At 44.1% G+C, this 26,630-nt stretch overlaps 1 protein-coding gene and 1 long non-coding RNA gene across 10 annotated transcripts in view; one reads left to right on the top strand and one right to left on the bottom strand.

The window, feature by feature from the left end:
* The window catches only part of SPATA13 (spermatogenesis associated 13), a 159,046-nt gene that overhangs the window by 115,781 nt on the left and 16,635 nt on the right, over nucleotides 1-26,630 (top strand). For 6 of the 9 annotated variants that reach the window (XM_060194691.1, XM_060194689.1, XM_060194690.1 and 3 more), the window contains 5 exons: nucleotides 18,892-19,031; nucleotides 21,970-22,149; nucleotides 22,479-22,661; nucleotides 23,482-23,661; nucleotides 25,604-25,836. In XM_060194691.1, the coding sequence (XP_060050674.1) occupies nucleotides 18,892-19,031; nucleotides 21,970-22,149; nucleotides 22,479-22,661; nucleotides 23,482-23,661; nucleotides 25,604-25,836 (916 nt within the window). Of the gene's footprint in view, nucleotides 1-11,231; nucleotides 11,468-18,418; nucleotides 18,438-18,891; nucleotides 19,032-21,969; nucleotides 22,150-22,478; nucleotides 22,662-23,481; nucleotides 23,662-25,603; nucleotides 25,837-26,630 lie in introns of those variants that run through there. The other 3 variants (XM_060194695.1, XM_016192774.2, XM_060194696.1) reach the window with 3 other exon arrangements.
* On the bottom strand, nucleotides 11,461-18,198 carry LOC132539446 (uncharacterized). Its single transcript, XR_009550735.1, has 3 exons — nucleotides 18,073-18,198; nucleotides 16,409-16,523; nucleotides 11,461-11,680 (listed from the first exon to the last, which is right to left on the bottom strand). It is a non-coding gene; the product is annotated as an uncharacterized LOC132539446 (long non-coding RNA).

The raw sequence follows: 26,630 nt of genomic DNA on the forward strand, positions 1-26,630 counted from the left end.
TTATGAGAGAACCAAAGTACCACTCTGGCTCATGTGATTCTGGGCATCAAACTCATGATCTCATGCTTGAGAGTTCAACTCTATCCACTGAGCCAATTCCCAGGCCCAAGAGACTCAGTGTTTTTGTTTTTACCACTGCTCAGGTTTGGTTTATGCTGGTGTTTGGGACTGAACCTGGAGCCTTTGGTACCCCAGGCATGAAAGGCTCTTTGCATAACCATTATTTTATCTCCTAGTCCTAAATGAATGATATGAATGAGTTAAGGACTCCCTCCTCACCCCTCAGGCTCCCCCACCCCCCAGGCAATGGGAACTTCAAGTATGTGTGTTATTCACTTTGTCACTCATTCTGGATTCTATGTAGTCATTACTCCTGTGAACTGGACTTCAATTCTTGGGATGAGGGGGTGTGAAATGATATGGTTCTTTACTGAGATTTGTCCTTGAGCCATTTCCCCAAGCTGATTTCTGTGCTGTGCCAAAGATGAGCATCACTATCCTCTGTGGCCCCCTTCTATATTATGCTTGTATTGTCACTTTTGCTCTAATGAGACTGTCCCCAAGCCTGGTAAGGACATAGAGATCCTGAATGTCCCTAGGTCAAGAGCAGCTTTACCATGCAGGGAGATTGCTCTGGTGAAGCTGAGAAATTGTGACTGATGAGCAGGTCACAACCAGTACTGGTATTCTTTTCTGGACAGTCAGAAAGTAGCAGTACAAGAAAACACCTACCATAGTGTACTTAGCATAGGACATACCAGAAATTTGGAGTTTAATGGAACCAGATTAATCTCCAGAAACAGTCCTGGATAGATAACCTGATGGTCATTGGTTTGAGTTTCAGGTGTTACTATTTACTTCCCTCAACACACACACACACACACACACACACACACACACACACACACACACCAGATTTTACAGAATTCATTTCCCCTGTGTGTGTCCAAATACATACTAGTCCTGGGACCACTCTTCTGTATCTATAGGGTGAAAATGATTATGCTGTTCCATATGTTTTCTTCCTTCTCCTTCCTTCTCCTTTTTATTTTTATTTTTTAAATAAAAGCAGAGAGTGAAAGAAACTACAGCACTAATGCATCCATCAGTGCAGTGGGGGTGAGGGCAACAAAAGGAAAAATAAATAATTTTTTTAAAAAAAAATACATTTGCATAGCCATTGTGCTATCCCCACCACGTGTTTTCAACTTTTGTTTTTATCTCCTTGGTTTCTAAGTATTTGACAGAAATACATAATTTGAAGCTCTTACTATCCTGTGGGACTGATATCTTTGCTTAAATCTTTCAGTGTTGCCTATAACCAATGCTTGTGGCTGCCCACTTATCTCCATGTAGTGTGGTGACATCTCATCCTGGGAGAATAGATTTTTTTTTTGTTTTACCAGAACACTGTTCAGTTCTGGCTTATGGTGGTGTGGGGGATTGAACCTGGGGGCATTGGAATCTCAAGCATCAGAGTCTGTTTGCATAACCATTATGCTATCTACCCTCCACCCATGCTTGCCCCCACCCCTTTCGTTGCCCTTGTTGTGGTAACCTTGTTGTGGTTATTGTTATTGTTGATGTCCTTTGTTGTTGGATAGGACAGAGAGAAATGGAAAGAGGAGGGGAAGACAGAGAGGGGGAGAGAAAGGCAGACACCTGCAGACCTGCTTCACCACCTGTGAAGCGACTCCCCTGCAGGTAGGGAGCCAGGGGCTCAAACCTGGATCCTTATCTTATGCCAGTCCTTACGCTTAGTGCCACCTGCACTTAATCTTAACACTGCACAACCGCCCAACCCCCAAGGGAGAATAGATTCTTATGTGGGTGGAAAGTGGAGTTTACAGGGCTAGGTGTTGGTGCACCTGGTTAAGCGTACACATTGCAGTGCACAAAACTATTCAAGCCCCTGTTCCCCACCTGCAGGGGGAAAGCTTCACAAATGGTGAAGCAGGACTGCAAATGTCTCTCTCTTTCTCTGTCTCCTCTTTCCCTCTCAGTTTCGCTCTTTCTCCATTCAATAATAGATTAATAAAAATTAAAAGAGAAAGTGGAGTTTACAGTTTCTTTTAGCCATGCTTAAAGTTTTATTTGCAGTATTATTAATCTGATAAATACAGGCACTAGTTGCTAAATTTTTTTTTGAACTTAAAAGTCAAATAGAAAGATTTGGAAACAGTAGCTTATTCTAGAATTATTGTTATATTTATTATTATATAATATGTAAATTATAAAAATATTTTATATAAAATATTTTATATATTTTAAACTTGAACACTGCTCAGCTTTGGCTTATGGTGATGCTGGGATTGAACCTGGGACTCTTTGTTTAACCATTATGCCATCTCCACACCTCACCTCCAATTTATATTAAAGGAAGGTTTCTAATTCAATTTTGGAAGATACATATTTTACATTACATATTTTTCATTTTTGTTAATTTATTCCCCCTTTTGTAGCCTTATTTTGTTTTGAATGTGCAATAAAGTAAGTTTACGTAATAAATACCTTTTGTTTAAGGCCAGGGAAATCAGAGTAGTTATGCAAAAGACTTTTATTATGCAGCAAGTTTACAGATTCAATCTCCAGTACCACCATAAACCACAGCTGAGCTGTGCTCTGATAAAAAGGGGGGGGAATTCTTTTTAAAAAATATTTATTTATTTTTCCCTTCTGTTGCCCTTGTTGATTTTTATTGTTGTTGTTGATGATGTCATCGTTATTGGATAGGATGGAGAGAAATGGAGAGAGGAGGGGAAGACAGAGAGGGGGAGAGAAAGAGAGACACCTGCAGACCTGCTTCACCGCCTGTAAAGTGACTCCTCTGCAGGTAGGGAGCCAGCCGAGGGCTCGAACCGGGATCCTTACGCTGGTCCTTGTACTTTGCGCCACCTGCACTTAACCCGCTGTGTTACCGCCCAACTCCTCGGAAAAAAAAATTCTGAAGCCCCAAAGATCTGTGTCTGATCTGACCCAATCCCTATATTTACATAAAGTCCTCAGGTCACAGAAACTATCCTCTGTAACAGCTGCTAACATAAAGACCTATTTATTGATAGTAAACCCTCAGCATAATGAGAGAAGAGAATGTGGCAATTGCCCCTTTCCCTTTGTGAAAACTTGCAGTGTTAGCCAAAAACAATTTAAGGAAGTGAAAAACACTCTTGAGTTCTCTTTGACTCCTACTGGAATACAGGCAGGTTCTGCCATAATTGATGTTTCACTTCTTTGGTTTTCCATGTTCACTGCTTCATTCTAACTTAAACCAGGTCTTAAACCCTTCATCCCACAGTCGTGTTTCTGAGTTAAAGCTGAAGGCATTGCACCTCAGAGCAAAGGGTTTTCTTGAATTGCAACACTTGCATTTGAAAGCAACTTCTGATTCTGCTCAGGAGAATCTTCACTTCTGAACAGCAACTAGGTCGCCAGTGCCTCTGCTCCGAGGAACCTACTCAAGCATGAGACCCTTTAACTACTTTGGGCTAATGATACATGTTATTGTAAAAAGAGTCCTATAGCCAGATATGATTGAGAAATTCTCTGTTGCAGGAAGTTATTTGTTCTTGAGCCTGTGGTTACTATTGTATATCCTGTGGATTTCTAAGTGGTAGGTACAGTACATGGTGGTTTCAAGCTGAATTTTCACCATATTATAAAACTGGTTGTTTCACATGGTCTGTCTGTAAGCCTTACCTTATAGAGAACAATCTGCTCTGAAAAAATAAGTTCAAGGAATCTTGTTGCCACTGGCATTTCACCAGTCCAGGCTAACTTTTTCAGATAGAGATGGACAGAGACAAAGGGAAAGAGAGATAGAAACTACAACACCACCGTTTCCTGCAGCGTAGTGAGAGCTAGGCTTGAGCCTGGGTTGTGCACATGCCAAAGCAGCACACCATCCAGAAAAGCTAACTTTCCAGGGAAAGGGGTCTATTAAGTTCATAGTTGAATTAAACACCATCATTTCTCCTTTACTGAGGAGAGATAGGCCCATCTTTAATGAATTACCTATCCTTTGGTTAAAACATTTTCACACTTTCATTTCTGAAAATGCTTATAAAGGGAAACGTAGAAGCCAGTCTGGTATTGTGAACATGAATTGGTTTGTGCACCTGTGAGAATAGATACCCCCTCCCCCAAATCAATCACTTGCACAATAACTTCACATCTGGTAGCCCTTTCTTTTCTGATAGAAGCAGAGAAATATACATATTATTGTTTTATTTATTTGACATGGGTTTACAATATTTTAAGTAATTGTTTAAAGATATATTTATTGGAGGAGATAACATAATGGCTATACAAAAGACTTTCATGAGCCTGAAGCTCCCGTGTCCCAGGTAAACCAGAGCTGAGCAGTGCTCTGGTTAAAGGAATGGGGAGGGGCCAGAGAAGAAACAGGTGATGGTACATCCAGTAGAGTGTCCATGTTACAAGGACCTGAGTTCAAGCCACTGGCTCCAACCTGCATCAGGGGGGAGCTTTATCAGTGGTGAAGCAGTGGTGTAGGTGTGTGTGTGTCTCTCTCTCTCTACCTTTCTATCTCCTTTGCTGTCAGTTTCTGTCTCAGTTAAAAATAAATAAATCTATTTAAAATATTAAAAATTTATAAATGAAAGCATCATTCTGGCTCATGCATACTGGGGATTGAATTTGGGACTCATGTCATGCACTCTAGCCATTGTGCCATCTCCCAAACACAAAGAATATAGTTTTGCGGGAGTCGGACGGTAGCACAGCGGGTTAAGTGCATGTGGCTCAAAGTGCAAGGACCCACGTAAAGATCCTAGTTTGAGCCCCCAGCTCCCCACCTGCAGGGGAGTCACTTCACAGACAGTGAAGCAGTTCTGCAGGTGTCTTTTTCTCCCCCTTTCTGTCTTCCCCTCCTCTCTCCATTGCTCTCTGTCCTATCTAACAACAATGACATTAATAACAACAACAAAAATAACTACAACAACAACAACAAAACAAGGAACAAAAGGGAAAATAAATATATAAAAAAGAATATAGTTTTGCATGTATGTGTATACACATGTGTCTCCATACTTATCACAGTACTCACCACACTGACCACGAAAGACATCCCTCTACTTCCTCCCCCAACCCCTACACATATACACACACACACACACACACACACACACACACACCTGTTCCCTCCAGTGGCTATCATGGTTTTCTTTTCAGAGCTTAAGAATTAGTTTTATTTCTATTTTTTGCATTCATCTGTTTGGTCATTTGTAGAGTGAAACTTTTCTGTATTTGTTTTTCACTTCCTTATTTTGCTTAGCAAAATCACTTCTGGTTCCACCCAGTTTTATCCCAAAGGGCATGATGTTTTGCTTTATGGTCACTGAGGTTTCACAGCTCCAGGCCAGCTTTTTCTGATGAGACAGAAATAGAGAAAGACCTCAGCACAGAAGCTTCCTTAAGTATGGTGGGGGATTGACACCAATCTGGGTCATATACATGACAAAGCAAGCTTGCTAAGGGCATGATTATTTTTTAAGGTAGAGAGAGCAAGAGAGGGAGAGAGAAACACCACAGCCCAGTAGCTTCCTACAGTGTGGTGGGGGTGAAATTTGAACCTGGGTCATTCACATAACAAATCAGTGCACCATCCAAGTGAGCTATTTCTCCAGCCCTAAGGGCATGCTGTTTTATTTTATTATTTATTTATTTATTTATTTATTTATTTATTTATTTATTTATTTATTTAAAAAAGGAGACATTAACAAAACCGTAGGATAGGAGGGGTACAACTCCACACAATTCCCACCACCAGATCTCTATATCCCATCCCATCTCCTGATAGCTTTCCCATTCTCTATCCCTCTGGGAGTATGGACCCAAGGTCATTGTGGGATGCAGAAGGTGGAAGGTCTGGCTTTTGTAATTGCTTCCCCGCTGAATACGGGCGTTGACTGGTCAACTGGGCATGTTGTTTTAATAGTGCTCCATTGAGTGCGTATCTTAAGTTTCTTTCTCCAGTCATTTGTGGAAGAACATTTATATTGATTTCATATTTGGGCCAACGTGAATACTGCAGCTATGAACAAAGGGACGCATAGATCCTTTCAAATAAAGCTTTTTATGTTATTCAAATACAAAACTCTTTAGGAATCATAATGAAGAAGTTTAACTGTTCCCAGTTTTACCTTTTTAAAAAGAGTATCAGTGCTGCTTTCCAAATGGGCTACACCAGTTGGTATTCCCACTAACAGTGTACCAGAGTCCCTTATTCTCCAAATGCCTACCAGTACTAGTTTTCACTCTTTCTGTTATAGATCATTCTCACAGGAATGAGGCAGTATCTCTTTAGCTTTAATTTGAATAAGTGACCTGGAGGGGTTTGTTGTTGTTCTTAATGTGTCTGTATACTTTCTTTGGAGAAGTGTGAATTCAGGTCTTGTACCCACTTAGAAAAAAAAAAAACATTTTATTTATTTATTAATGAGAAAGATAGGAGGAGAGAAAGAAAGAACCAGACATCATTTTGATACATGTGCTGCCAGGGATTGAACTCACGAGAGTCCAATGCTTTACGCACTGAGAGTCCAATGCTTTACGCACTGCACCATCTCCTGGACCATCCCACTTGTTTTTTTTGTTTTGTTTGGTTTGGTTTTTGTTGTTGTTGTTATTATTTTTTATGGAGCTTCTTGGTTTTATTGGCTTTGGGGCTGTATGATTTTCTTATACATTTTGAATGTCAGCCACCTTGTCAGATGTGTAATGTGTAAATATTTGCCCCCAATTACTAGGTTGCCTTTGTATCTTTGTGGTTGTTTCTTCAAATGTGTTAAAAGTTGTTATTATTTTTTTTAATTTGATATATCCTTGTTGGTTTATTCTTGCTTTAGTTTCCCATGCTGATGGGGCTGAGTCTCCAAATACATCTTTTTAAAAATATTTATTTATTTATTTATTTCCTTTGTGTTGCCCTTGTTGTCAAATACATCTCTTACATTAACTTCCTGGAATCCATCACTTATGTTTCCTTCTGTGTTCTTTGGGTTTGGATCTAATATTTAAAAAATAAGTTTTTAATCCATTTTAAGTTAATTTTATTCCTCAGTTTTTTTCACATGTAAATGTTACATGTTTATTTTTTTCTTTCTTGGGGGGATTAATGGTTTACAGTCAACAGTAAAATACAGTTGTTTTTATGTGTATAACATTTCTCAGTTTTCCACATAACAATTCAACCCCCTCTAGGTCCTCCTCTGCCATCATGCTCCAGAACCTGAACTTCTCTCCCACTGCCAGAGTCTTTTATGTTGGTGCAATATACCTTAGGCTTTCTATTGTATTCACGTGTGTTTTCTTTATCCCCTAGTACCATACTGTTTTAAATATTGTTGCTCTGTAGTAGACTCTGAATTCAGGCATGTTACTTTTCTCTAATATCAGAATTATTTTGGCTATTCATAGTCTTTTGTGGCTATACAAATTTTATTTCCTTTAAAAATATGTATTTTGGGGGGCCAGGCGGTGGCACAGCAGGTTAAGTGCACATGGCGCAAAGCACAAGGACCAGTATAAGGATCCCAGTTCAAGCCCCCAGCTCCCTACCTGCAGGGGAGTCGCTTCACAGGCAGTGAAGCAGGTCTGCAGGTGTCTCTCTTCCTCTCCCCCTCTCTGTCTTCCCCTCCTCTCTCCATTTCTCTCTGTCCTATCCAACAACAACAACAGCAGTAACAACAACAAAAGGGAAAAAAATAGCTTCCAGGAGCAGTGGATTCGTAGTGTAGGCACTGAACCTCAGCAATAACCCTGGTGGCAAAAATATATATATATATATTTTTAAATTATCTTTACTTATTTATTGGGTAGAGACAGCCAGAAATCAAGAGGGAAGGGGAAGATAGAGAGGAAGAGAGACAGAGAAACAGCTGCAGCCCTGCTTCAGCACTTGGAAAGCTTTCCCTTGTTCAGGGACTCAAACCTAAGATGTGTGCTCAACCAGTTTCACCACCACCTGGACCCTCTACAAATTTTTAGAATTATTTATTTTATTTCCTTGAAAAGTGGCATTGGGATTTTAATGGAAATTGCATTGAATGCATAAAATGGCTTTTTAAACATTGTTTATCCTTTGGCCCATGCACACAGGATGTTCTTCCATTTCTTTTATTCTTTTTCTAATTATTTATGTGTTTTTATTATTGCCACCAAGGCTATTGCTGGAGCTCAGTGCCTGCACAATGAACCCACCCCTCCCAGGAGACATTTTCCCCCTTTTATTGGATAGGACAGAGACAAATTGAGATGAGAGGGGAGAGAGAAAGACACCTGCAGCGCTACTTCACTGCTTGTCAAGCTTTCCTGCTATATAGGTGGGTACTTTGTGCATGGTAACCTGTACAATCTACCAGATGCATCATCACTGAGCCCTGGTATTTGGTCTTTTATGGTACCACCACACAATGGGATTGTTTCTTTGATTTCGTTTTCCTCCAGACTCACTATGAGAATTGAAACACGTTTATGTATATTGATCGTGTTTCCTGCCACCATATTGATTGTTTCTAGTAGTTTTATTGGAATCTTCAGGGTTCTCTATATTCATTACCATCTGCAAACAGTGATAGCTTCTCTTCCTACTTGAATTCCTTTTGTATCTTCCTTACCTGGCTAGAACTATTGGGTTGTCAGAAAAGCCATAACTTATTTTTCTATGCAAAATATGACGTCATTTTTCCCGACAACCCAGTATGTTGAAATATAGTAGTGAGAATGGACATTATTTTCTTGATCCAGATCTTATGCAGAAAGGTTTTTGTTTTTCACCACCGAGTAGGTTTACTCTAACCTTTGAAATTTTGAATCTAGGAGATCCAAAGCCCATCACTAGTTGTCACTGTCATTTTTATCAGTGACTTAATGTTAATTACTATTTAACCAACTTATGTTGAGGGATGACCCTGTGATCACTCCCTTACAAACATTCTTTTGTTATTTACAAACTTAAAAAGGCAAAGTCTGGGAGTGGGGCAGTAGCGCAGCAGGTTAAGCACACATGGCACCAAGCAGAAGGACCAGCTCAAGGATCCCGGTTCAAGCCCCCAGCTTCCCACCTGTCGGGGAGTTGCTTCACAGGCGGTGAAGCAGGTCTGCAGGAGTCTATCTTTCTCTCTTCCTCTATGTCTTCCCCTCCCCTCCCCATTTCTCTCTGTCCTATCCAACAAGGACAACATCATCAAGAACAACAATAAAGCGACAAGGGCAACAAAATGAAATAAATAAATAAATAAATATTTTTTTAAAAAGGCAGAGTCTTCCTGGCATAAAGAAACTGAAGCAGGCACAATTAATAATGACTGTTTAGAAGTTTAAAAGCAAGATTTGCTCATTGTAGACAACTTAGAAAAAACCAAGTAGTAGAGAGGAAATAAATAATTGATGTCATCTAGGAGAACCATTTTAAACGTTGGCAGTTATTATTATTGTCATTGTTGTTATTGTTATCTCCGGCACTGTTACCAAACCATCCTGGACTGAGTTTTCCAGATAGAGACAGAGAGAGGAGACGGAAACCACAGCACTGAAGTTTCCTTCAAATGCAGCATGGTCCAGGCTCAAACCTGGGAAGCACATGTAGCAAAGCAGCACACTTGTCCAAGCAAGTTATTATGCTGGCCCAGTTTTTATTTTTTTATTTATATATATTATAGGTATATATATTTTACATATTGCTTTCACACAGAATGCAGACATAGTTTAAATTAACCCTTTTATAATGATCCCATAAGTTTAGCACTAACATAGATAACATATAACATTGTTATATTATAATCACGACTATGCCAATTTTTTTTTTTTTTAATGAAGACAGAGAGAGTGAAAGAGACTACAGCATCAAAACTTCTTTCCATGCAGTGGAGACCAAGCTCAAACTTAAGTCACACACATGGCAAAACAGTGCACTATCCAAGTTTCACCAGCCCTATACCAGTTGGGTTTTTGTTCTTCGTTTGTTATGGCCTATGATTAATTTTTGTCACACCATTGTGTGGAATCCCAGCTCCATTTTTTAAATTAATTAATTTATTTATTCATTTTTGCCTCCAGGGTTACTGCTGGGTGGTGCCTGCACTACAAATCCACTGCTCCTAGTGGTCATTTTTCCCATTTTATGCCCTTGTTTGTTGGTATGCATGAGACCCCTTCTGTTTCATTTGGTTTAAATCCCCCCTGCTTAACACTATTCTATTTACATAACCACTTCATTCTATTTACATAACCACTGTTAACAAGTTCCACCCTCCCTCCAGGGCATTTGTGGTTCAGTGATAGGATTCTCGCCTAATCTGCCCCCTCCTTGTCACACTCTGATTTTTACCAGTCACTTTTCTCTCCACCCTCTCTATGTCACATCCTGTTTCCACCTTACTTGGCAAGTATATATAAAGACAGCATTGTGAGTTTTACAGTACTGTACTTTGAGTTTAGCTTAGCTCGTCTTAGATTGTGCTGCGTCCTGCATGAATAAAGAGATACTGCCTACAGCTCAACTATGAGTCCCTGGTCGTCTGTTACCCGCCCGTGAAGCCAGCCCATTGAAAACAACATAACCTGTCGAAAACAACACTTGTTGTTGCACTTGTTGTAGATGTTATTGTGGTCATAGCTGCTGTTGTTGGATAGGACAGAGAAATCAAGAGAGTGGGAGAGAAAGACACCTTCAGACCTGCTTCACTGCTTGCAAAGCGACTCCCTGCAGATTGGGAGCTGGGGGCTCGAACTGGGATCCTTATGCCGGTCCTTGTGTTTGCGCCATGTGCCCTTTTTTTTTTTTTTTAATTCTGTTCTTTCTCTTAGGAAACAGATAGCTTTTTTAAAAAAATGATTTTTATTATCTTTATTGGATGGAGATAGCCAGAAATTGAGAGAGTAGAGGGGAAGAGAGACAAAGACATCTGCAGCACTGATTCACCACTTGCAAAGCTTTCCCCCTGCAGGTGGGGACCAGAGGCTGGAACTTGGGTCCTTGCACACTTCAGTGTGTACTCAACCAGGTGTACCACCACCTGGCCCCAGAAACAGGTAGCTAACTTTTTAAAAACTCTTTGAAAGTCTAGCTCAGGCTTGGCAGTCATCATGAAAAGCAGCAGCCAAGAGATTTCTCTTGCCTTTCTTGAAGGCTGTGGGCCACACCTCACACTGCTCCATTTGCCTGAATCCAGAATTTCCTCCCCACTGGCTAGTGTAGTGAAGACTGAGTGGTGAACAGGCTGTCAGCCTCTGTCAGTTACTTTCCCAGCAGCTCTGACCCAGCGAGTGCAGGCAGATCCCAGGCCGGCGGTGAATAAGCAATTTCTGCTGTTTCCGCTGTTGAGAGCCCGTGTGGCTCTCTCACATCCCAGCCCTGCCCGGAGTTTGGCTGCTCTGCAGACAGAAGCAAGGATGGTGGCGAGGGGGGAGATGGCACGATTCTGGAGTCTCGAGAGCCTTCACTTGGGTATGTGTGCAGAGAGGGAATCCTGGCTCTGGCAGTGTTGCCGATCCCACTCTTTGCTTTCAGGATTGCATCTCTCTCTCTCTTTCTCTCTGCTGTTTTTTATCAGATGTCAGTGTGCCTGTGAGGGCTCATTCATCGCTTCCAGGGCCTGATCAAGGGTGCTTCATTCGTGGATGTGCTGCTCACAGAAATGGGCTTTTGTTTATGGGGCAGCTGTTAGTAGGAAACAGGAAGCGATAAGAATCAAGCCTCAACTATCTTTTATAGTCACAGATCAGCTTTTATCATGATGGATCTTGCTTCTCTGACATGAGCTTCCTGTGCCCATGAGTTTGTGCTGGGGACATACTAAGCTCTTCCTCACTAATTTGCTCTTTGTAAGATCGGAGGCTCTGAATTGATTTCTCAAAAAGCACTGTGTCCTGTTTTCCAAAGTAATTATTGCTCTGGTGTTCGCCACCCCCACCCCACCCCCACCCTATAGTTTCTTATCTTAGCCTTTTCTGTGTTTTTGTAAGTTTTGGCAACTGGGCTGGTTTCTACATGGAAAAAATACACTGTGCTCACACTGGGAAGTTCTGTGTAATTCACATTTTTTTCCCCAAAACTAAGAGCATACACTGCAGAATGTTAGTGAACTGTTGCATTTGGGCACAATAGGATGCTTTCTTTAAAAAAAAAAAAAAAGAAAAAGAAAGAAAGAAATCTGGTGTTTGTTTTGGCTGTAAGCTGATGCCCAGAGCACATAGGAGAGACAGAGTGGTGGGTAACAGTGTGGAGGCAGCCTGGGGCCTCCCCAGAATCTTGCTACTGGGAACTGGTGCTTCCCTGTTTTGACTGCTGCTCTCTGCTGACTGAGAGCAGACAGGGGTGTGGCTACAGCTTCTATATTTACAGGACTTTAAAAAAAAGGAAAAAAGGCCAGTATTGACTTGGTGTCACTAACAAGTATTTAGAGGAGGGAGGGAAGTTGCCTGGTGATCTCTGTGCTTGGTTTACAGAGTTACTCAGAGTGGCTTAAGGATCTGGGCCTGGTGGTCTCTGTGTTTGCCTGCACCAAGCACTGAGAAGGACATAGCACCCTGTTCCCCTTCAACACCCATGGCTGTCTCCGACTGCTTGTGGTAGCTAGAATAGCGAAGCCCACTAGTGAGTGGGGGGATGGGAGTCCCTATGCCCTACAGGTCCTCCCTTTGCATTCCTCCCTCCTGGGGGCCTGGCTCCCTGTGCTGCCTGCACCAGGCAAGGCCCCCATCTCCCCCATGGAATGCTGTGCCTGCGCCAACACCAGCCTGCTGGAATCTTCCATGTGAGGCTGGTCTCCACCCACCCTGGCCTGGGAGGGCCCAGCTCCACTCAAGTGGCTTGGAGTCCTCAGCACCTCACAGATGGGCAAAGTGGTTCTGGGGGTCCACCTATCCCTGTGCACATCCATGTGCTTCCCATACTCTCATAGGATTACACTGATTGTGGTATATAACAGACATGGCTACCTAGCACGTTTTCTCTCTCTCTTTCTGACTCTCTTCCAATTTTTTAAAAATATTTTTTTATTATGATAGAGACAGAAATAGGGGAAAGAGAGTAAGAGACACTTGCAGCACTGCTTCACCACTGATGAAGCTCCCCCCACCCCTTTGCAGGTGGGGACCAGGAACTTGAACCTGGGTCCTCATGCATATTAATTTGTGTACTTTATCAATTGTGCCATCACCCAACCTCTCTCCTCTACTTAGAAAATAAAAAGGAGAGGGGGACTACTCTATGACAAAGCAGTTGTCTCTTCTTGTTCCCATAGTTGAGTGTAGGCAGGGGTAGTGGCATGGCCTGGGAGCTAACTTGTGCTGGGTGTAGGGGGCCAGGTCTGTTCATCCTGAAGACAGAGTGAAAGGTAAAAGAAGAAGCAGAGACTGAGTCTCACTCAGGACAGGGAGGGGACAGATGGACCACAGGAGGCCCCAGTAGGGGCTCAGAGGTTTGGGGTGAGGGGGTGCAGTCTGCCAGGAGAATGCTAACCACCATGATTAAACAGGCACATATAAACTCTGTTCACAGAGAATCATCACACTTTCTTTCCCTCTGGAAAGGTCTTAACTGCCTCAGAATTGTACATCCTCAGGGGCATATCCTCAAAGTGAGTGTAGATAAGCTTGGTTTTTTAATTTTTGTTATATTTTAGATATGTATATTTATTGATGAGATCAAGAGAGAAACAAACAGAACCAAAGCCCATCATTTTGGCACTTGCGATGTTGAGGACCAATCTGGTGGCCATAGCTTTGAGAGTTCTAACACTTAGCCAGTGTGCTACTTCCTGGGCTACTGGACTACAATTTGTTTATTTTCCTCAGCTCTGGATTATGCTGGTGCTGGGGACTTAACCTGGGAGCCTTTGGTGCCTCAGGCTTGAAAGTCTTTCTGCGCATAAACTTTACACTATCTCCCCAACCCCCTGGACAAAAGTTTTAAAAAGTGCTCTGGAAGCCAGGGCATGGCTCAGTGGATAAAGCACTGGGCTTGCATTTGTAAAGTGTCAGGTTCAGTGTCGAGCACAGAACTGAGAGGTGCACTGGCCCCACTGTGGCTCTGTGCGTGTCTCCTCTCCTATGCCAATGTAGCAAATATTTTAACAGAAAGAAGTACTGTAGTAAGAACATATGTGGTCTGGGAGGTGATGCAGTGGATAAAGTACTGGACTCTCAAGCATGAGGTCCAGAGTTTGATCCCTGGCAGCACATGTAATAGAGTGACATCTGGTTCTTTCTCTCTCCTCCTATCTTTCTCATTAATAAATAAATAAAATATGTGTTTATTAATTTAAATTATTTATATTATTATTAAAAATTATTTAATTGTTAGTTTTTAAAAAGGAAGAACATACCACATCTGTTCTCACATTATAATGTCTAGGAGTTTGGGGTTTTAGAAGTAATTTCAGTTCACACCAGTCTTTGCAAGATCTTTTTCTTTTTATCTTGCCAACATCTTTCTTTTTTTTTTTTTTAGTTTATTATTATTATATTTATTTATTTATTTATTGGAAAGAGATAGCCAGAAATCAAGAGGGAAGGGGTTGATAGAGAGAGAGAGACAGACAGACAGATAGACAGAGAGACACTCACAACACTACTTCACCACTCAAAAAGCTTTTCCCCTGCAGATGGGGACCAGGGCTCAAACCCAGGTCCTTGTGCATTTTGACATGTTTGCTCAACTAGGTACATCACCACCTAGCCCCTTCCTTTCTTTCTTTTTTGTAGTGAGAGATAGAGAGAAGGGAGAGACACATCAGCACTCCCCCATCAACCAGGAAGCTTCCCTCTTGCAGTTGGGGGCCCAAGGAATCTGGGCCTTTGCACATGGCAATATGTGCACTCTACTGGGTGCACCACTGGCTGGCCCCCAAAATCATTTCTACTTGTGATTCAGCAAAAGACATGCACCTTGGAGGAGGATTTGGGGAAAGTGTACCCTTGCACACTAGTGATGAACCTGTTGAATGGTGTAGCCACTATGCAAAGCAGTATGGAAGCTCCTCACAAAGTTGAAATAGAATTACCCTGTGATCCAGCAATACTGTGTGTATGTGTGTGTGTGTGTGTGTACTCATTCAAAGGAATCTAAAACTGACTCTCAAAGAGACACTTGCACACCCATGTTCATTGTATGACATGATCAGAAGGTGAGAGCAACCCAAATGCCCACCAGAAGATGAATGGATAAACAAAGCATGGTCTGTGGGGCTCTAGGAGGTATTCTGTGGATAAAATGATGGGTTTTCAAGCATGACGTCCCAAATTCAACCCCTGGCATTGCTTGTGCCAGAGATACTCTGGTTCTCTGCCCTCTTATTCCCATTAACAAATCAATAATCAGAAAGAAAGGCCTACACAGACAATGGAATAATATCCCACTTAAAGAGGAAGAGAATTCTGAAGCAATCAACTACAGAGTAAGCTCAGAGGACATTGTGCAAGGCTGAATAAGTTTGTTCCGGAAAGGTGGATGCTGTGAGCCTCTTAATGAACTGTCTCCACCAGTCAGGAGTTTGGCAAGATACAGAAGCCCTGGGGGCCTAGTGAACTGTGTGTAAACCGTTGACATGCTCAGCTAATAGTATCACTTTTTATTATTAGGATAGATTCCGTTTCTTTGTTTGATGCAAAATTCCCCTAAGTAAAAAAGTAACTGTTATAGAGTCCTGGCCATGGTGCACATATTACCATATGTGACTTGGGCTCAAGCCTCTGGCCCCCACCTGCAGTAGGGAAGCTTCACCAGTAGTGATGCAGTGCTGTAGTGCTACAGGTATCCCTCCTTTCTGTGTCTCCCTCTTTCTCTTTGCTCACTTGAATGGGGCCAGCAACTGTGCTCTCCTGAGGTAGCCCTTTCCTAGCCCTGCAGAATGATACATTTTATAGACATGTATCTCTCACCTAGCAAACACTCAACTAGCAAGTGAGTGCCTAGAGTACATCCAAGAAACAAAACCAAGGCCACCACTTGGGTGCAGCTCATGGAGTAGTTGTGAGAAGCAGGCTGCACTTAGAAACTCAGACAATGGGAAATGCTTTAAGAGGCTGGAGGTGGATGTGTTGGGAGAAGAGACCATTCTCAATGGGACAATCAGAGTGTATATGGTAAGCCCCCATTTTGCAGACTGGAAAGGTGAGGTTGGAAGAAGAGAAATGGCTTGCTCTATCATTCACACAGGATTCCTCCTTTCCCTCCTATGGCCTCCTTTCCTGCCTTCCACTTCCCTCTAGAAGGCTACACTGGCTTCTGGTGTGCTGGGTGGATCCTCACCTGAGATGTCATACATTCACTATTAGTGTCTTTTTCACTGTGCCTCTGGGCCCAGCCGGCTTCTCTCTTTGTTTACTGTCACAGCCCAGCCACTATTCAAGATGCGGCATCTAGGGGGGCAGCAGGATAGCTCACCTGGATAGAGTGCTACTTTCCCATGTTCATAACCCAGGTTCAGGCCTGGCCCCCACTACACTGGAGGAAGCTTTAGTGTTGTGTTCTCTTTCATTCTTTCTCTCCTTCTGGTTCTCTGTCAAAAAAAAAAAAAATGTGTAGGAATGAGGTTTAGAAAATGGATTAGTCTATTATGAAGTTCCTTTCCCTATTCAGAGAAATGAATTCTAGCACCTCATATATAAAGGCCCTCGCAGTTTTTAAAGTGGAAACCCCCTTTTTATCAAATTCCTGGTAGCTGTGTATTTGTACCTTGTTGCACTGACTGACACTCCCCTGTGAATTGATTTTCACAATAGCCACCAGAGCAAAAGGTGCAGGATTGATTGCCATAGCGTGAGCTGGTGGGGGAGGGGGTGAACATGTTATTTCCAGGGCTGCAGAAAGAAGCCTCAGATGCATTTCAATTATTTTGGCTAAAATGTGAATGTGATAAGAAGGCATGTCTCTGGTACTGGAGAGGCCAGTCCCACTGCTCAATGAATATTTGGAATCCTTCCCTACCATGGGGGTGGTCCTGAAAGGTTGAGGTCCTCAACTTGGAGCTTTGTAACAGTTCAGCCGTGTGTGTGTGTGTGTGTGTGTGTGTGTGTGTGTGTGTGTGTGTGTGTGTGTGTATGTGTGTGTGTGTGTGTGTGTGTGTGTGTGTTTTCAAGGCACCTATTCTCAGAATGTTACTTAGAGGGGCTTTCTGCTCTAGTGCCCTTGCCTTCATAATTAAATAAGAAAGATTCAAAGGGCTGGGGAGGTAGCATAGTGGTAATATAAAAAGCCTTCCATGTCTGAGGCACCAATGAAAGGCCCCAGGTTTAGTCCCTAGCACCACTGTAAGCTAGAGCTGAGCAATGCCTAGTAAAAGGAAGAAAAAAAGTTCATGCACAGCCCAAGAGATGGCATAGGGACTAGAGCATTGGCTACATGTCCAAAGTTTGATCCATAGTATTGCATGTGCTAAAGTTCTAGTTCTAGTTCTCTCTATCCCTTTCTCAATAATAAATAAATACTTTAAAATATAATTTGAGGACTGTATAATAGCACAGTGGAGGTACAAAAGACCTTCTTGCCTGAGGCTCCAAGGTCCCAGGCACCACCATAAGCCAGAGCTGAGTTTCTCTCTCTCTCTGTCTCATTAAACATAAATAATAAAATATTAAACACAAGGCTCATGCATATGTCAAAACATTTAGAAGCACCACCTCCCACAGTGCAGCCTGGCTTTCAGGACATGTGCATGCACATACACAGGGGGTAGGGGGCGGGTAGGAAGTGAGAGACACACACACAGAGAGAGAGAGAGAGATATCACTAAACAACAGACGTACTGCCAGGGCCTGAGAAAAATGACTTACCTGGCCTGTACGCTGCTTTTCCAGATTCAAGCTGGCCCCCACTGTATTGGAGGAAGTTTTGGTGCTGTGGTGCCTCTCCCCACCACCCCCACCACCCTGTTTCTATCTGGAAAAAGTAATACTGCCCACAATGCAACCCAGAAGGACCTCAATTGATTGATTGAGGGATGTGGAAAGACAGCCTGAGCATCACTCCAGCAAATGTAGTAGCAGGGCTTAAACTCAGGAGTCCAATGCTTTCTCCACTATTTCTACCTCCTGGACCACAGAGCTCACCTGCATCCTGACCTCCTAGGCGGAGGCCTTGGTTCTCCTGAAGAAGATGAGCATGAGTGCAAAGAGGCGATGCAAATTTCAGACCTCAGCACTCACAGCACAGGGTCCTGCAAGGCAGCAGCCCAGCCCACATCTTCACATCCTCTTAGCATGCAGCTTTTGTGGCTGAAGAAAGCCTGTGGGAATGAGGGGAGACCCTGGCCTCAGGCTTGAGAGTCCAGTGCTCTAGCCACTGTGCCGCCGCACAAAGTTTTTTTGTTTTGTTTTTGGGGTTTTTTTTTTTAGATACATAGAGAGGGAAAGACACCACAGCACTGTTCAACCAGTCGTGGAGTTTTCCTTGGTGCTGTGGTGCTCCTTATTAGGTAAGTCATCTCCCAAACCCTTACTTAAAAAAAAAAAAAGTTTATTGTGGTAATATCAGTTTACAAAGATAAATATATATGTGAGTCATTTACTATGAAGGAAAGAATGAGGACAGGCAAAATAACTCACTTAGATAGTGAGCTGCTTTGCCACTGCACTGAGGAAAGATCTGATGCTATGGTTCCTTTCCCCCTCTCAGCCTCTGTGACTCACTCTATCTGAAAAAGAAAGAAAAATAGAGGAGGTGGGGAGAGCAGAGTACTTCTTTAGTTCTGGCACAAGGTGGTGCTAGGGATTGAACCTGCAGCCTCAGAGGTCACAGGCAGCCCAGGTCTGTGCCCTGACAGGCTGAGCTGTCTCCCTAGCCTACAGCTGTGACTCTGTAGTTAGGCCTCAGCCTGGTGCCCACCACCAACAAGCTGCGTCTCTTAAGCCTGCCATTGCTCTTTCCAGTCTCTTCAGATGGCAGTGGGCCAGAGTCAGCAGCCTTGGTGGATGACAACGGCAGTGAGGAGGACTACAGCTATGAAGATTTGCGCCAGGCCAACTCCCGCTTCCTGCAGCCCGGCGGGGAACAGCTGGCCATCAATGAGGTACAAGACTTCCCTGCCAGCCAGCCTGCAGAGTCCCTGCTCCTGCAGGTTTGCCCTCTGAGTCTCACCCAGTCTTCTCTAAAACCTAGACCTGTGTTGGGTGGGAGTGGCGAGGGGAGCAAGACTTCAAATAACTAAAACTCATCCATTTATTTACTTAATTTATTTATGATATTGCTTTTGGCTTTAGATAAAGACAGAAAAGGTAGAGAGGCAGACAGAGAGACACCACAGCATGGTAATTCCCTCTAGCGTACTGAGGGCTCAAACCTGGGTAGTACATGTGGCAAAGCAGCACACTGTCCAGGTTAACTATTGGGTTTTTTTTCCTCCAGGGTTATTGCTGGGGCTCAGTGCCAGCACGATGAATCCACTGCCCCTGGAGGCCATTCTCCCCCCTTTTTGTTGTCCTTCTGTTGTTGTAGCCTTGTTATGGTTATTATTGTTATTGTTGATGTCATTCGTTGTTGGATAGGACAGAGAAATGGAGGGAGAAGGGGAAGACAGAGAAGGGGAGAGAAAGAGAGATACCTGCAGGCCTGCTTCACTGCCTGTGAAGTGACTCCTCTGCAGGTGGGGAGCTGGGGGCTCAAACTGGGATCCTTACGCTGGTCCTTGCGCTTAGCTCCACGTGCGCTTAACCCACTGCACTACCGCCTGACCCCCAGCTATTGGTTTTGTCAGAAAGGTCATCATAATTTTCTGCTTTTCTGTGCAAGGATGTGTCATGATTTTTCCAACAACTCAATATTTCATCATCCCAGATTCATCTCTTTAAACCACAAGAGAGGCAGCAATGAGCATCTGGCCAATGCTCTCCAGGGAATGAATTGCTCACATCTCAGCACATGCAAGTCTACCAGCCATCCTACCCATCTGACATTTACTACCTTCTGAGACACAGAGGCCATCTCACATGCTAGCAACTAACAGTTGAAACTAGCCACTTATTTCTCACAAATCTGGTTTTGTGGTTTTTCCCCCTACTCTATATTCTTGCCCCCTTCCCCCATCCCCATTTGTTCGTTTGTTTTGGTTTTGGTTGTCACCAGGGCAACATGGCTTGGAACTGAGTTTTTTAGTTGGGAGAAGCTCTAAACTAGAGGCAGCATGGGTACAAAGAGCGGAGAAGGGGTCTAAGTTCTGGGTGACATTATGAGGGTCTCCCTACAATAGAGCATTGCATAATCTCTGAAGTCAGGCCTCTGTGGTCATTGAATACCCAGGAACCATTAGGGGTGACCATTCCAGCTCTTGAAATCCACCAGATAACTGGCATATGGAAATAAATGGACTTGTCCGTTGTTATATAAAAACTTACTTATGGGGGGGGGGCGATGGAGCACATGGTTAACCTAACACATTACAGTGTGCAAGGAACAAGGTTTAAGCCCCTGGTCCCCACCTGCAGAAGGAAGCTTCACAAGTAATGAAACAGGGCTGCAGATGTCTCTCTGTCTCCCCCTCCCCTCTCATATTTTCTCTGTCTCTATCTAGTAAAAACTATTTTTTTTTAAAAAATAAAGACTTATTTATGTATGAGAAGTGAAGGTGGAGAGAACATGTTCAGTATCAAGGGTAGAACTCTGGACCTCATGCTTGAGAGGGTCCAACACTTTATTGAGCCATGTCTTGACCTGCCTTTTTTTTTTTTTCTTTTTATAATGTACAATGAGGCTGAGTGACCTCCCTGGCCCATTTTGCTCTCTATGCCATATACTTGGAGAAAGAAGGAGTGCTCTGGCTTTTTGTTTACTAATTTGTGTTCTTCTTACATTGTAGTGTTCAGTTCTGGTTTATGGTGGTACCAAGGACTGAACCTGTGACCTCTAGTGCCTCAGGCATGAGAATCTGCTGTATAAACTACTATGTTACTTCCCAGGCCCCTTAGAGGTAGGAGGAGTCAGATAGAATAAGAGGAAAGAGCTGGTAAGACAGTATCTGTGGAGCTTCCTTAGTGCACTACCATCCCTGGTGCTCTCATAGGTTTAGGGGATCAAACCCTGAGCCACATGCATTGTTAGTCATGCATTATACCCACTGAGCTATCACCTGACCCTAATGGAACAAATCATTAATTATTATTATTGTGTGAGTACACCGAGGGCCTCCATATGTGTAATTTCAGTGTTTCCGACTAGTTTCTCATTCAGAGAGAGAGAAGACAGTATACCACCAGAGCTTCCTCTGGTGCCATAGCACCTCCTGCATGGGGTCAGGGTTCAAACCTGGGCCATGCCTGTGGCAAGGCTTGTGCCATATCTGGTGATCTATCTCTCTGGCCCAAGACACATTTTAAGATTTTTAAAAAATTTATTCATGAGATAGAGAGGAAACCAGAGCATTGCTCTGGTACATGTGATACCAGGGATCAAACTCAAGACCCCATGCTCTTAGGTCCAGTGCATAATCAAGTGCACCAGTTTCCAGGTCACCCATTTTTTTTAAGCTTTACTTATTAATGAGAGAGTGAGAGAGAGTGCCAGCTTACCAGATCATCAGCACATGTGTTGCTGGGGTTTAAACTCAGGATCTCATGCCTGAGAGTCCAGCAATCCTTTATCAAAGGTTTTAGTGGCTGGCAAAATAGCTCACAGGAATAGTATGCTGCTTTGCCGTGTGTGAGACCCAGGTTTGAGCTCAGCCTCCACCACACTGGAGAAAGTTTCATTGCTGTGGTCTCTGTCATTCTCTCTCTGCTTCTATCTATTTGAAAAAATTAAAATTAAAATATAATAATAAAACGGTTTGAGGGTTTTCTGTAGGAACAGATTAGGGCTGGCCTGCCTTTGCTCCCCCTCCACGTCTCTGCTTCTCTCTGTTCACTCCATGTCACAATCAGTCTGAGTGATGGGCTGACAGGGCAGCAGCAGGTGTGGCCCAAGTGTGTCCCGCCCTCTGCCCCCACCCCACACTGAGCAGCCACTGTCTGTTGTAGCTGATCAGCGATGGCAGTGTGGTGTGCGCAGAGGCCCTGTGGGACCACGTGACTATGGACGATCAGGAGCTAGGCTTCAAGGCAGGAGATGTCATCCAGGTTCTGGAAGCGTCTAACAAGGACTGGTGGTGGGGCCGGAACGAGGACAAGGAAGCCTGGTTCCCTGCCAGCTTTGTCAGGGTGAGTAGGCAGAGGGCATGTCTTCACTCTGGGCAGGTGTCTGGGAGGTGGGGTGAAAGGGGGCAAGATTGCCCACAATCACTACATCCAGACTGGACTCTTGGCGATCAACTTGATGGAACCTTCTAGAAACTTGGCTGGGCTTAGCATCTGGCCAAGGCCAGCTGGGCAGCTGACTGTGCTGACTTCATAAAGAGACCTGAGGCCAGGTAGGCTGTTTCACTCATACTGAGCAGCAGCCAGTGGGAACTGGATCGTGGGGGGAAGCCCACCTTGTTCTGGTGCCACCTCCTGCCACATCATTTGTCCCCATCATGTGCTCCCCACAGCTTCGAGTGAACCAGGAGGAGCTGGTGGAGCACTCCAGCAGCAGCCCAGGTGAGGGCCAAGGGGAGGCTGGCACAACCCCCCACAAGCTGGTGGAGAGCAAGCAGCAGATGAGGACCAACGTGATCCAAGAGATCATGAACACCGAGCGGGTCTACATCAAGCACCTCAAGGACATCTGCGAGGTGAGAGGGCACATGGCTCCCCCGAGCCCTGGTTCCTTTTGTCTTAAAAATATCTATGGTACACTGTAGTCATGGGAGTATGACTGTAGCATTTGGGAGCCAGTAAAGTTGAAATGATTTTCTTTAACTAAAATCCACTCCAAGTGGCTGGGGGAAATAGCTCAGTTGGTAAAACACAGAAATAGCACACTTGAAGCTCCTAATTTCAGTCTCTGGCTTCTCTCTCTCTCTCTCTCTCTCTCTCTGTCAGGGCACTGCTCAGCTTTGGCTTATGGTAGTCCTAGTGATTGAACCTGGGACCTTATAATTCACACATAAAAGTCTTGGGGTTGGGGTGGTGTTCCACCTGGTTAAGCACACATGTTATCATGGACAAGGACCAGGATTCAAGACCCCACTCCCCACCTGCAGGAGAGATGCTTCACAAGTGGTGAAGCAAGTTTGCAGGTATTTCTTTCTCCCTTTCTATCTTCCCCAAGTCTTTCAATTTCTCTCTGTCCTATCAAATAAAATAGAAAAAAATGGCTGCCAGGAGCAGTGGATTCACAGTGCTAGCACCTAACCCCAGTGATAACCCTAGTGGCAAGAAAGAAGGAATGAAAGGATGAACAAAGGAACAGAGGTGAGGGTGGGGGGGTATCTTGCTTTCTCTTTTCACTCAATGAAATGTTATATGAAAGAAATAAAAATAAATCTAAATTATCAATAATATAATAAAATCCAATCCAAGGCAATGACTTTGGGCAATCATAAACTACATTATTTTGATAAACAACTTGTTATGAATTTCCAAGTTAATTACTTCAAGTTTACTTTCCAGGGCTACATACGACAGTGTCGTAAGCACACAGGAATGTTCACTGTTGCACAGCTAACCACCATTTTCGGAAACATTGAAGACATTTACAAATTCCAAAGAAAGTTCCTGAAAGACCTCGAGAAGCAGTACAACAAAGAAGAGCCTCATCTCAGTGAGATAGGATGCTGCTTCCTTCAACATGTAGGTCGCCTTTAATTGTTTTTTATTTTTATATTTTTAATTTTCTTTTTTTTTAAATATTTATTTTATTTATTTATTCCCTTTTGTTGCCCTTGTTGTTTTATTGTTGTAGTTATTATTGTTGTTGTCATTGTTGGATAGGACAGAGAGAAATGGAGAGAGGAGGGGAAGACAGAGAGGAGGAGAGAAAGATAGACACCTGCAGACCTGCTTCACCGCCTGTGAAGCGACTCCCCTGCAGGTGGGGAGCCGGGGTTCAAACCGGGATCCTTATGCTGGTCCTTGTGCTTTGCGCCACCTGCGCTTAACCCACTGCGCTACAGCCCGACTCCCCTATATTTTTAATTTTCTACCAGACCACTTCTCAGTTCTGGCTTGTGGTGGTGCTGAGGATAGAATCTGGGACTTCAAATGCCTCAAGCATGAAAGTCTTACATAAACACCACGCTGTCTCCTCTGTCTAGTCACTTTTATTCATAATCACAACACTTAAAATGGTTTTGAAATGGTCCTCTACTGAAAATAGTCTCTCTCTCTCTCTCTCTCTCTGTGTGTGTGTGTGTGTGTGTGTGTGTGTGTGTGTGTAGCATAGTGCTGTGGTCTTCTTCATTTGCTCTGTCTCTCCCTCTTCTCCCTAAGTATATAGAATAAAAAGGGCCAGTGATGTGGTCTGGGAGGTGGTGCAGTGATAAAACATCAGACTCTTAAGCATGAGGTCCTGAGTTCAATCCCCGGCAGCACATGTACCAGGGTGATGCCTGGTTCTTTCTCTCTCCTATGTTTCTCATTAATAAATAAATAAAATCTTAAAAAAAAAAAAAAAAGGGCCATTGATATAGCTCATTTTGGATGGTACATCCACTTTTCCTTGCACACAACTCAGGTTGAAGACCAGGCCCCACCTCACTGGGGAAACTTGGGTGCTGTGCAGTATTTCCCTCTCTCCTTTTGTCTCCTTTTCTGCCTGAAAAAGTCAGTGTGGAGCAGTGAAGCCCAAACAACAAAAGAGCCTGGGGAAACACTTAGTGATATTGTGCACAAGTGAGGTATTGGGTTCACTCCCTGGTGCCACATGAAAGCAAGAGAAAGGAGGGAGGAGGGTAAGAGAGAGGAAAACGGAAACGACAGGGCCTACAAAATAGCTCACTTGAATAGTGCACTGCTTTACCATATGTGTGATCCAGGTTTGAGCTTGCATTGAAGGAAGCTTTAGTGTCTATCTCTCTCTCTCTCTCTCTCTCTCTCTCTCTCTTTCTCCCTCCCTCCCTCTCTCCCTCCCTCCCTCTCTGTTAGAAAGAAAAGAAGGACCAATCCCTGAGGGAGTTAACCCTCAAGGCATTAACACAAGTCTGAGGAAAACTGTCCTCTAGGGAAGAAGGGGTTTGCTTGTGGACATGTTCAGTGTGAGTAGACCCAAGTAGAAGTAAACAGGACATGGCCTAGAGGAGAGTCACTTGGGGAGATGACAGTGACTTGACTGACATGGCTGGGCAGCCCTGGGAGTAAGCAGAACAGGGCTGCTTTGAACGCCAAGGTGGGGCTGTGGGAGAAGGGAATGAGGGGCTAGAGGTGCAGGCCAAGGGTGCAGTGTGGAAGACTTGGGAGCAGCCTGGTGAGGAGGGGGCTCTGAGCCCCCATCTGTCAGTCATGGTGGATATGTGACTCATTGTCTGTAGAGAGGTCATGGGGATGCTCCCTAGGAAACTGGGGTGGAGTCTGGAAGGGCATCAGGGATGGACCAAGAACTGAAGCAGCCTCTCCACTTGCCCCACTCCAGCATGTCAACCTCTGAAAACCCCACTCCCACGGGTACTCTGAAGTACATCTTTGGGTCTCTTCCCATGACTCTTGCCTCCTGGGGCATCTTCCCAGGAGCCCCATCAGGTGGGCTGGGTGTGCCAGTGCACATCACCCCCTCCTGACCCAGATCTGCCTCCCCCAGCAAGAGGGCTTTGCCATCTACTCCGAGTACTGCAACAACCACCCAGGTGCGTGTGCAGAGCTGGCAGGGCTGATGAAGCAGGGCCGCTACCGCCACTTCTTTGAGGCCTGCCGGCTACTACAGCAGATGATCGACATCGCCATCGACGGCTTCCTGCTGACACCCGTGCAGAAGATCTGCAAGTACCCACTGCAGCTGGCCGAGCTGCTCAAGTACACCACACAGGAGCATGGGTGAGTGGCTGCGGGTATGCGGGGCTTGGTGCCAACTCTGTGGGACTGGGTTTTCAGAGGATGACGTGCTAGAGTGGGCTGTAGAGGTGGTAAACCATGCCATGAGCATGTTTTATGAATAATTCCCTCTTTGTAGTTGCTAAAGATTTACTCTTTAGTAAATAAAGAGCCAAAAAGTTTCAGAGCTCTGCACTCAGGCACATGTGATGCTGGTCATCAGACTCAAGACCTCATGATTGGACTTTATCTACTGTGCCCCTCCCCAGGCCTCTATGCCCATCATCCTTTGCTCCATGTTTCCTCTCACTTAGGGCTTATCACAATTATTTTGAGGCCTGTCTATCTATGGGGCTAAGCCCCTCTAGGGAAAGCAGCAGTCTTCCCTGGCTTATTTCCAAGCAGCTCCTTGTTTTTCTGTGTGCTCTAAAGAAAACTCGCTATGGTCTTGCCAAGACAGACCCCATCCTTGAGTCTCCAGTGGGGGGGGGGGGGCCTTTCCTGTAATATGGGGGAATTTCACAGCAGAGGACTCAGTGGGTCTCCTCGGTCCACCCTGGGAACAGCAAGGACATGACCCCTTGTAGTCCAGACTCTAGGTGAGAAGCCAGCCTCCTCTCAGGACTGTGCTCTTGAGAGATTTGCAGTGTGTTGGGGCAGATCACAGCAGCCCTGGGTCCTCACAGCCAGCTCTGTCCTGAGAGCACCTCACCATGGCTGTGGTTGGCTGCAAAGTGCAGGAGATAAGTAGGTCATTCTTTTATCCCCACTGTTGCTGGGCTCATATGGAGGGATAG

The sequence above is a fragment of the Erinaceus europaeus genome, chromosome 7, assembly GCF_950295315.1.
Source record: "Erinaceus europaeus chromosome 7, mEriEur2.1, whole genome shotgun sequence".
Lineage (NCBI taxonomy): Eukaryota > Metazoa > Chordata > Mammalia > Eulipotyphla > Erinaceidae > Erinaceus > Erinaceus europaeus.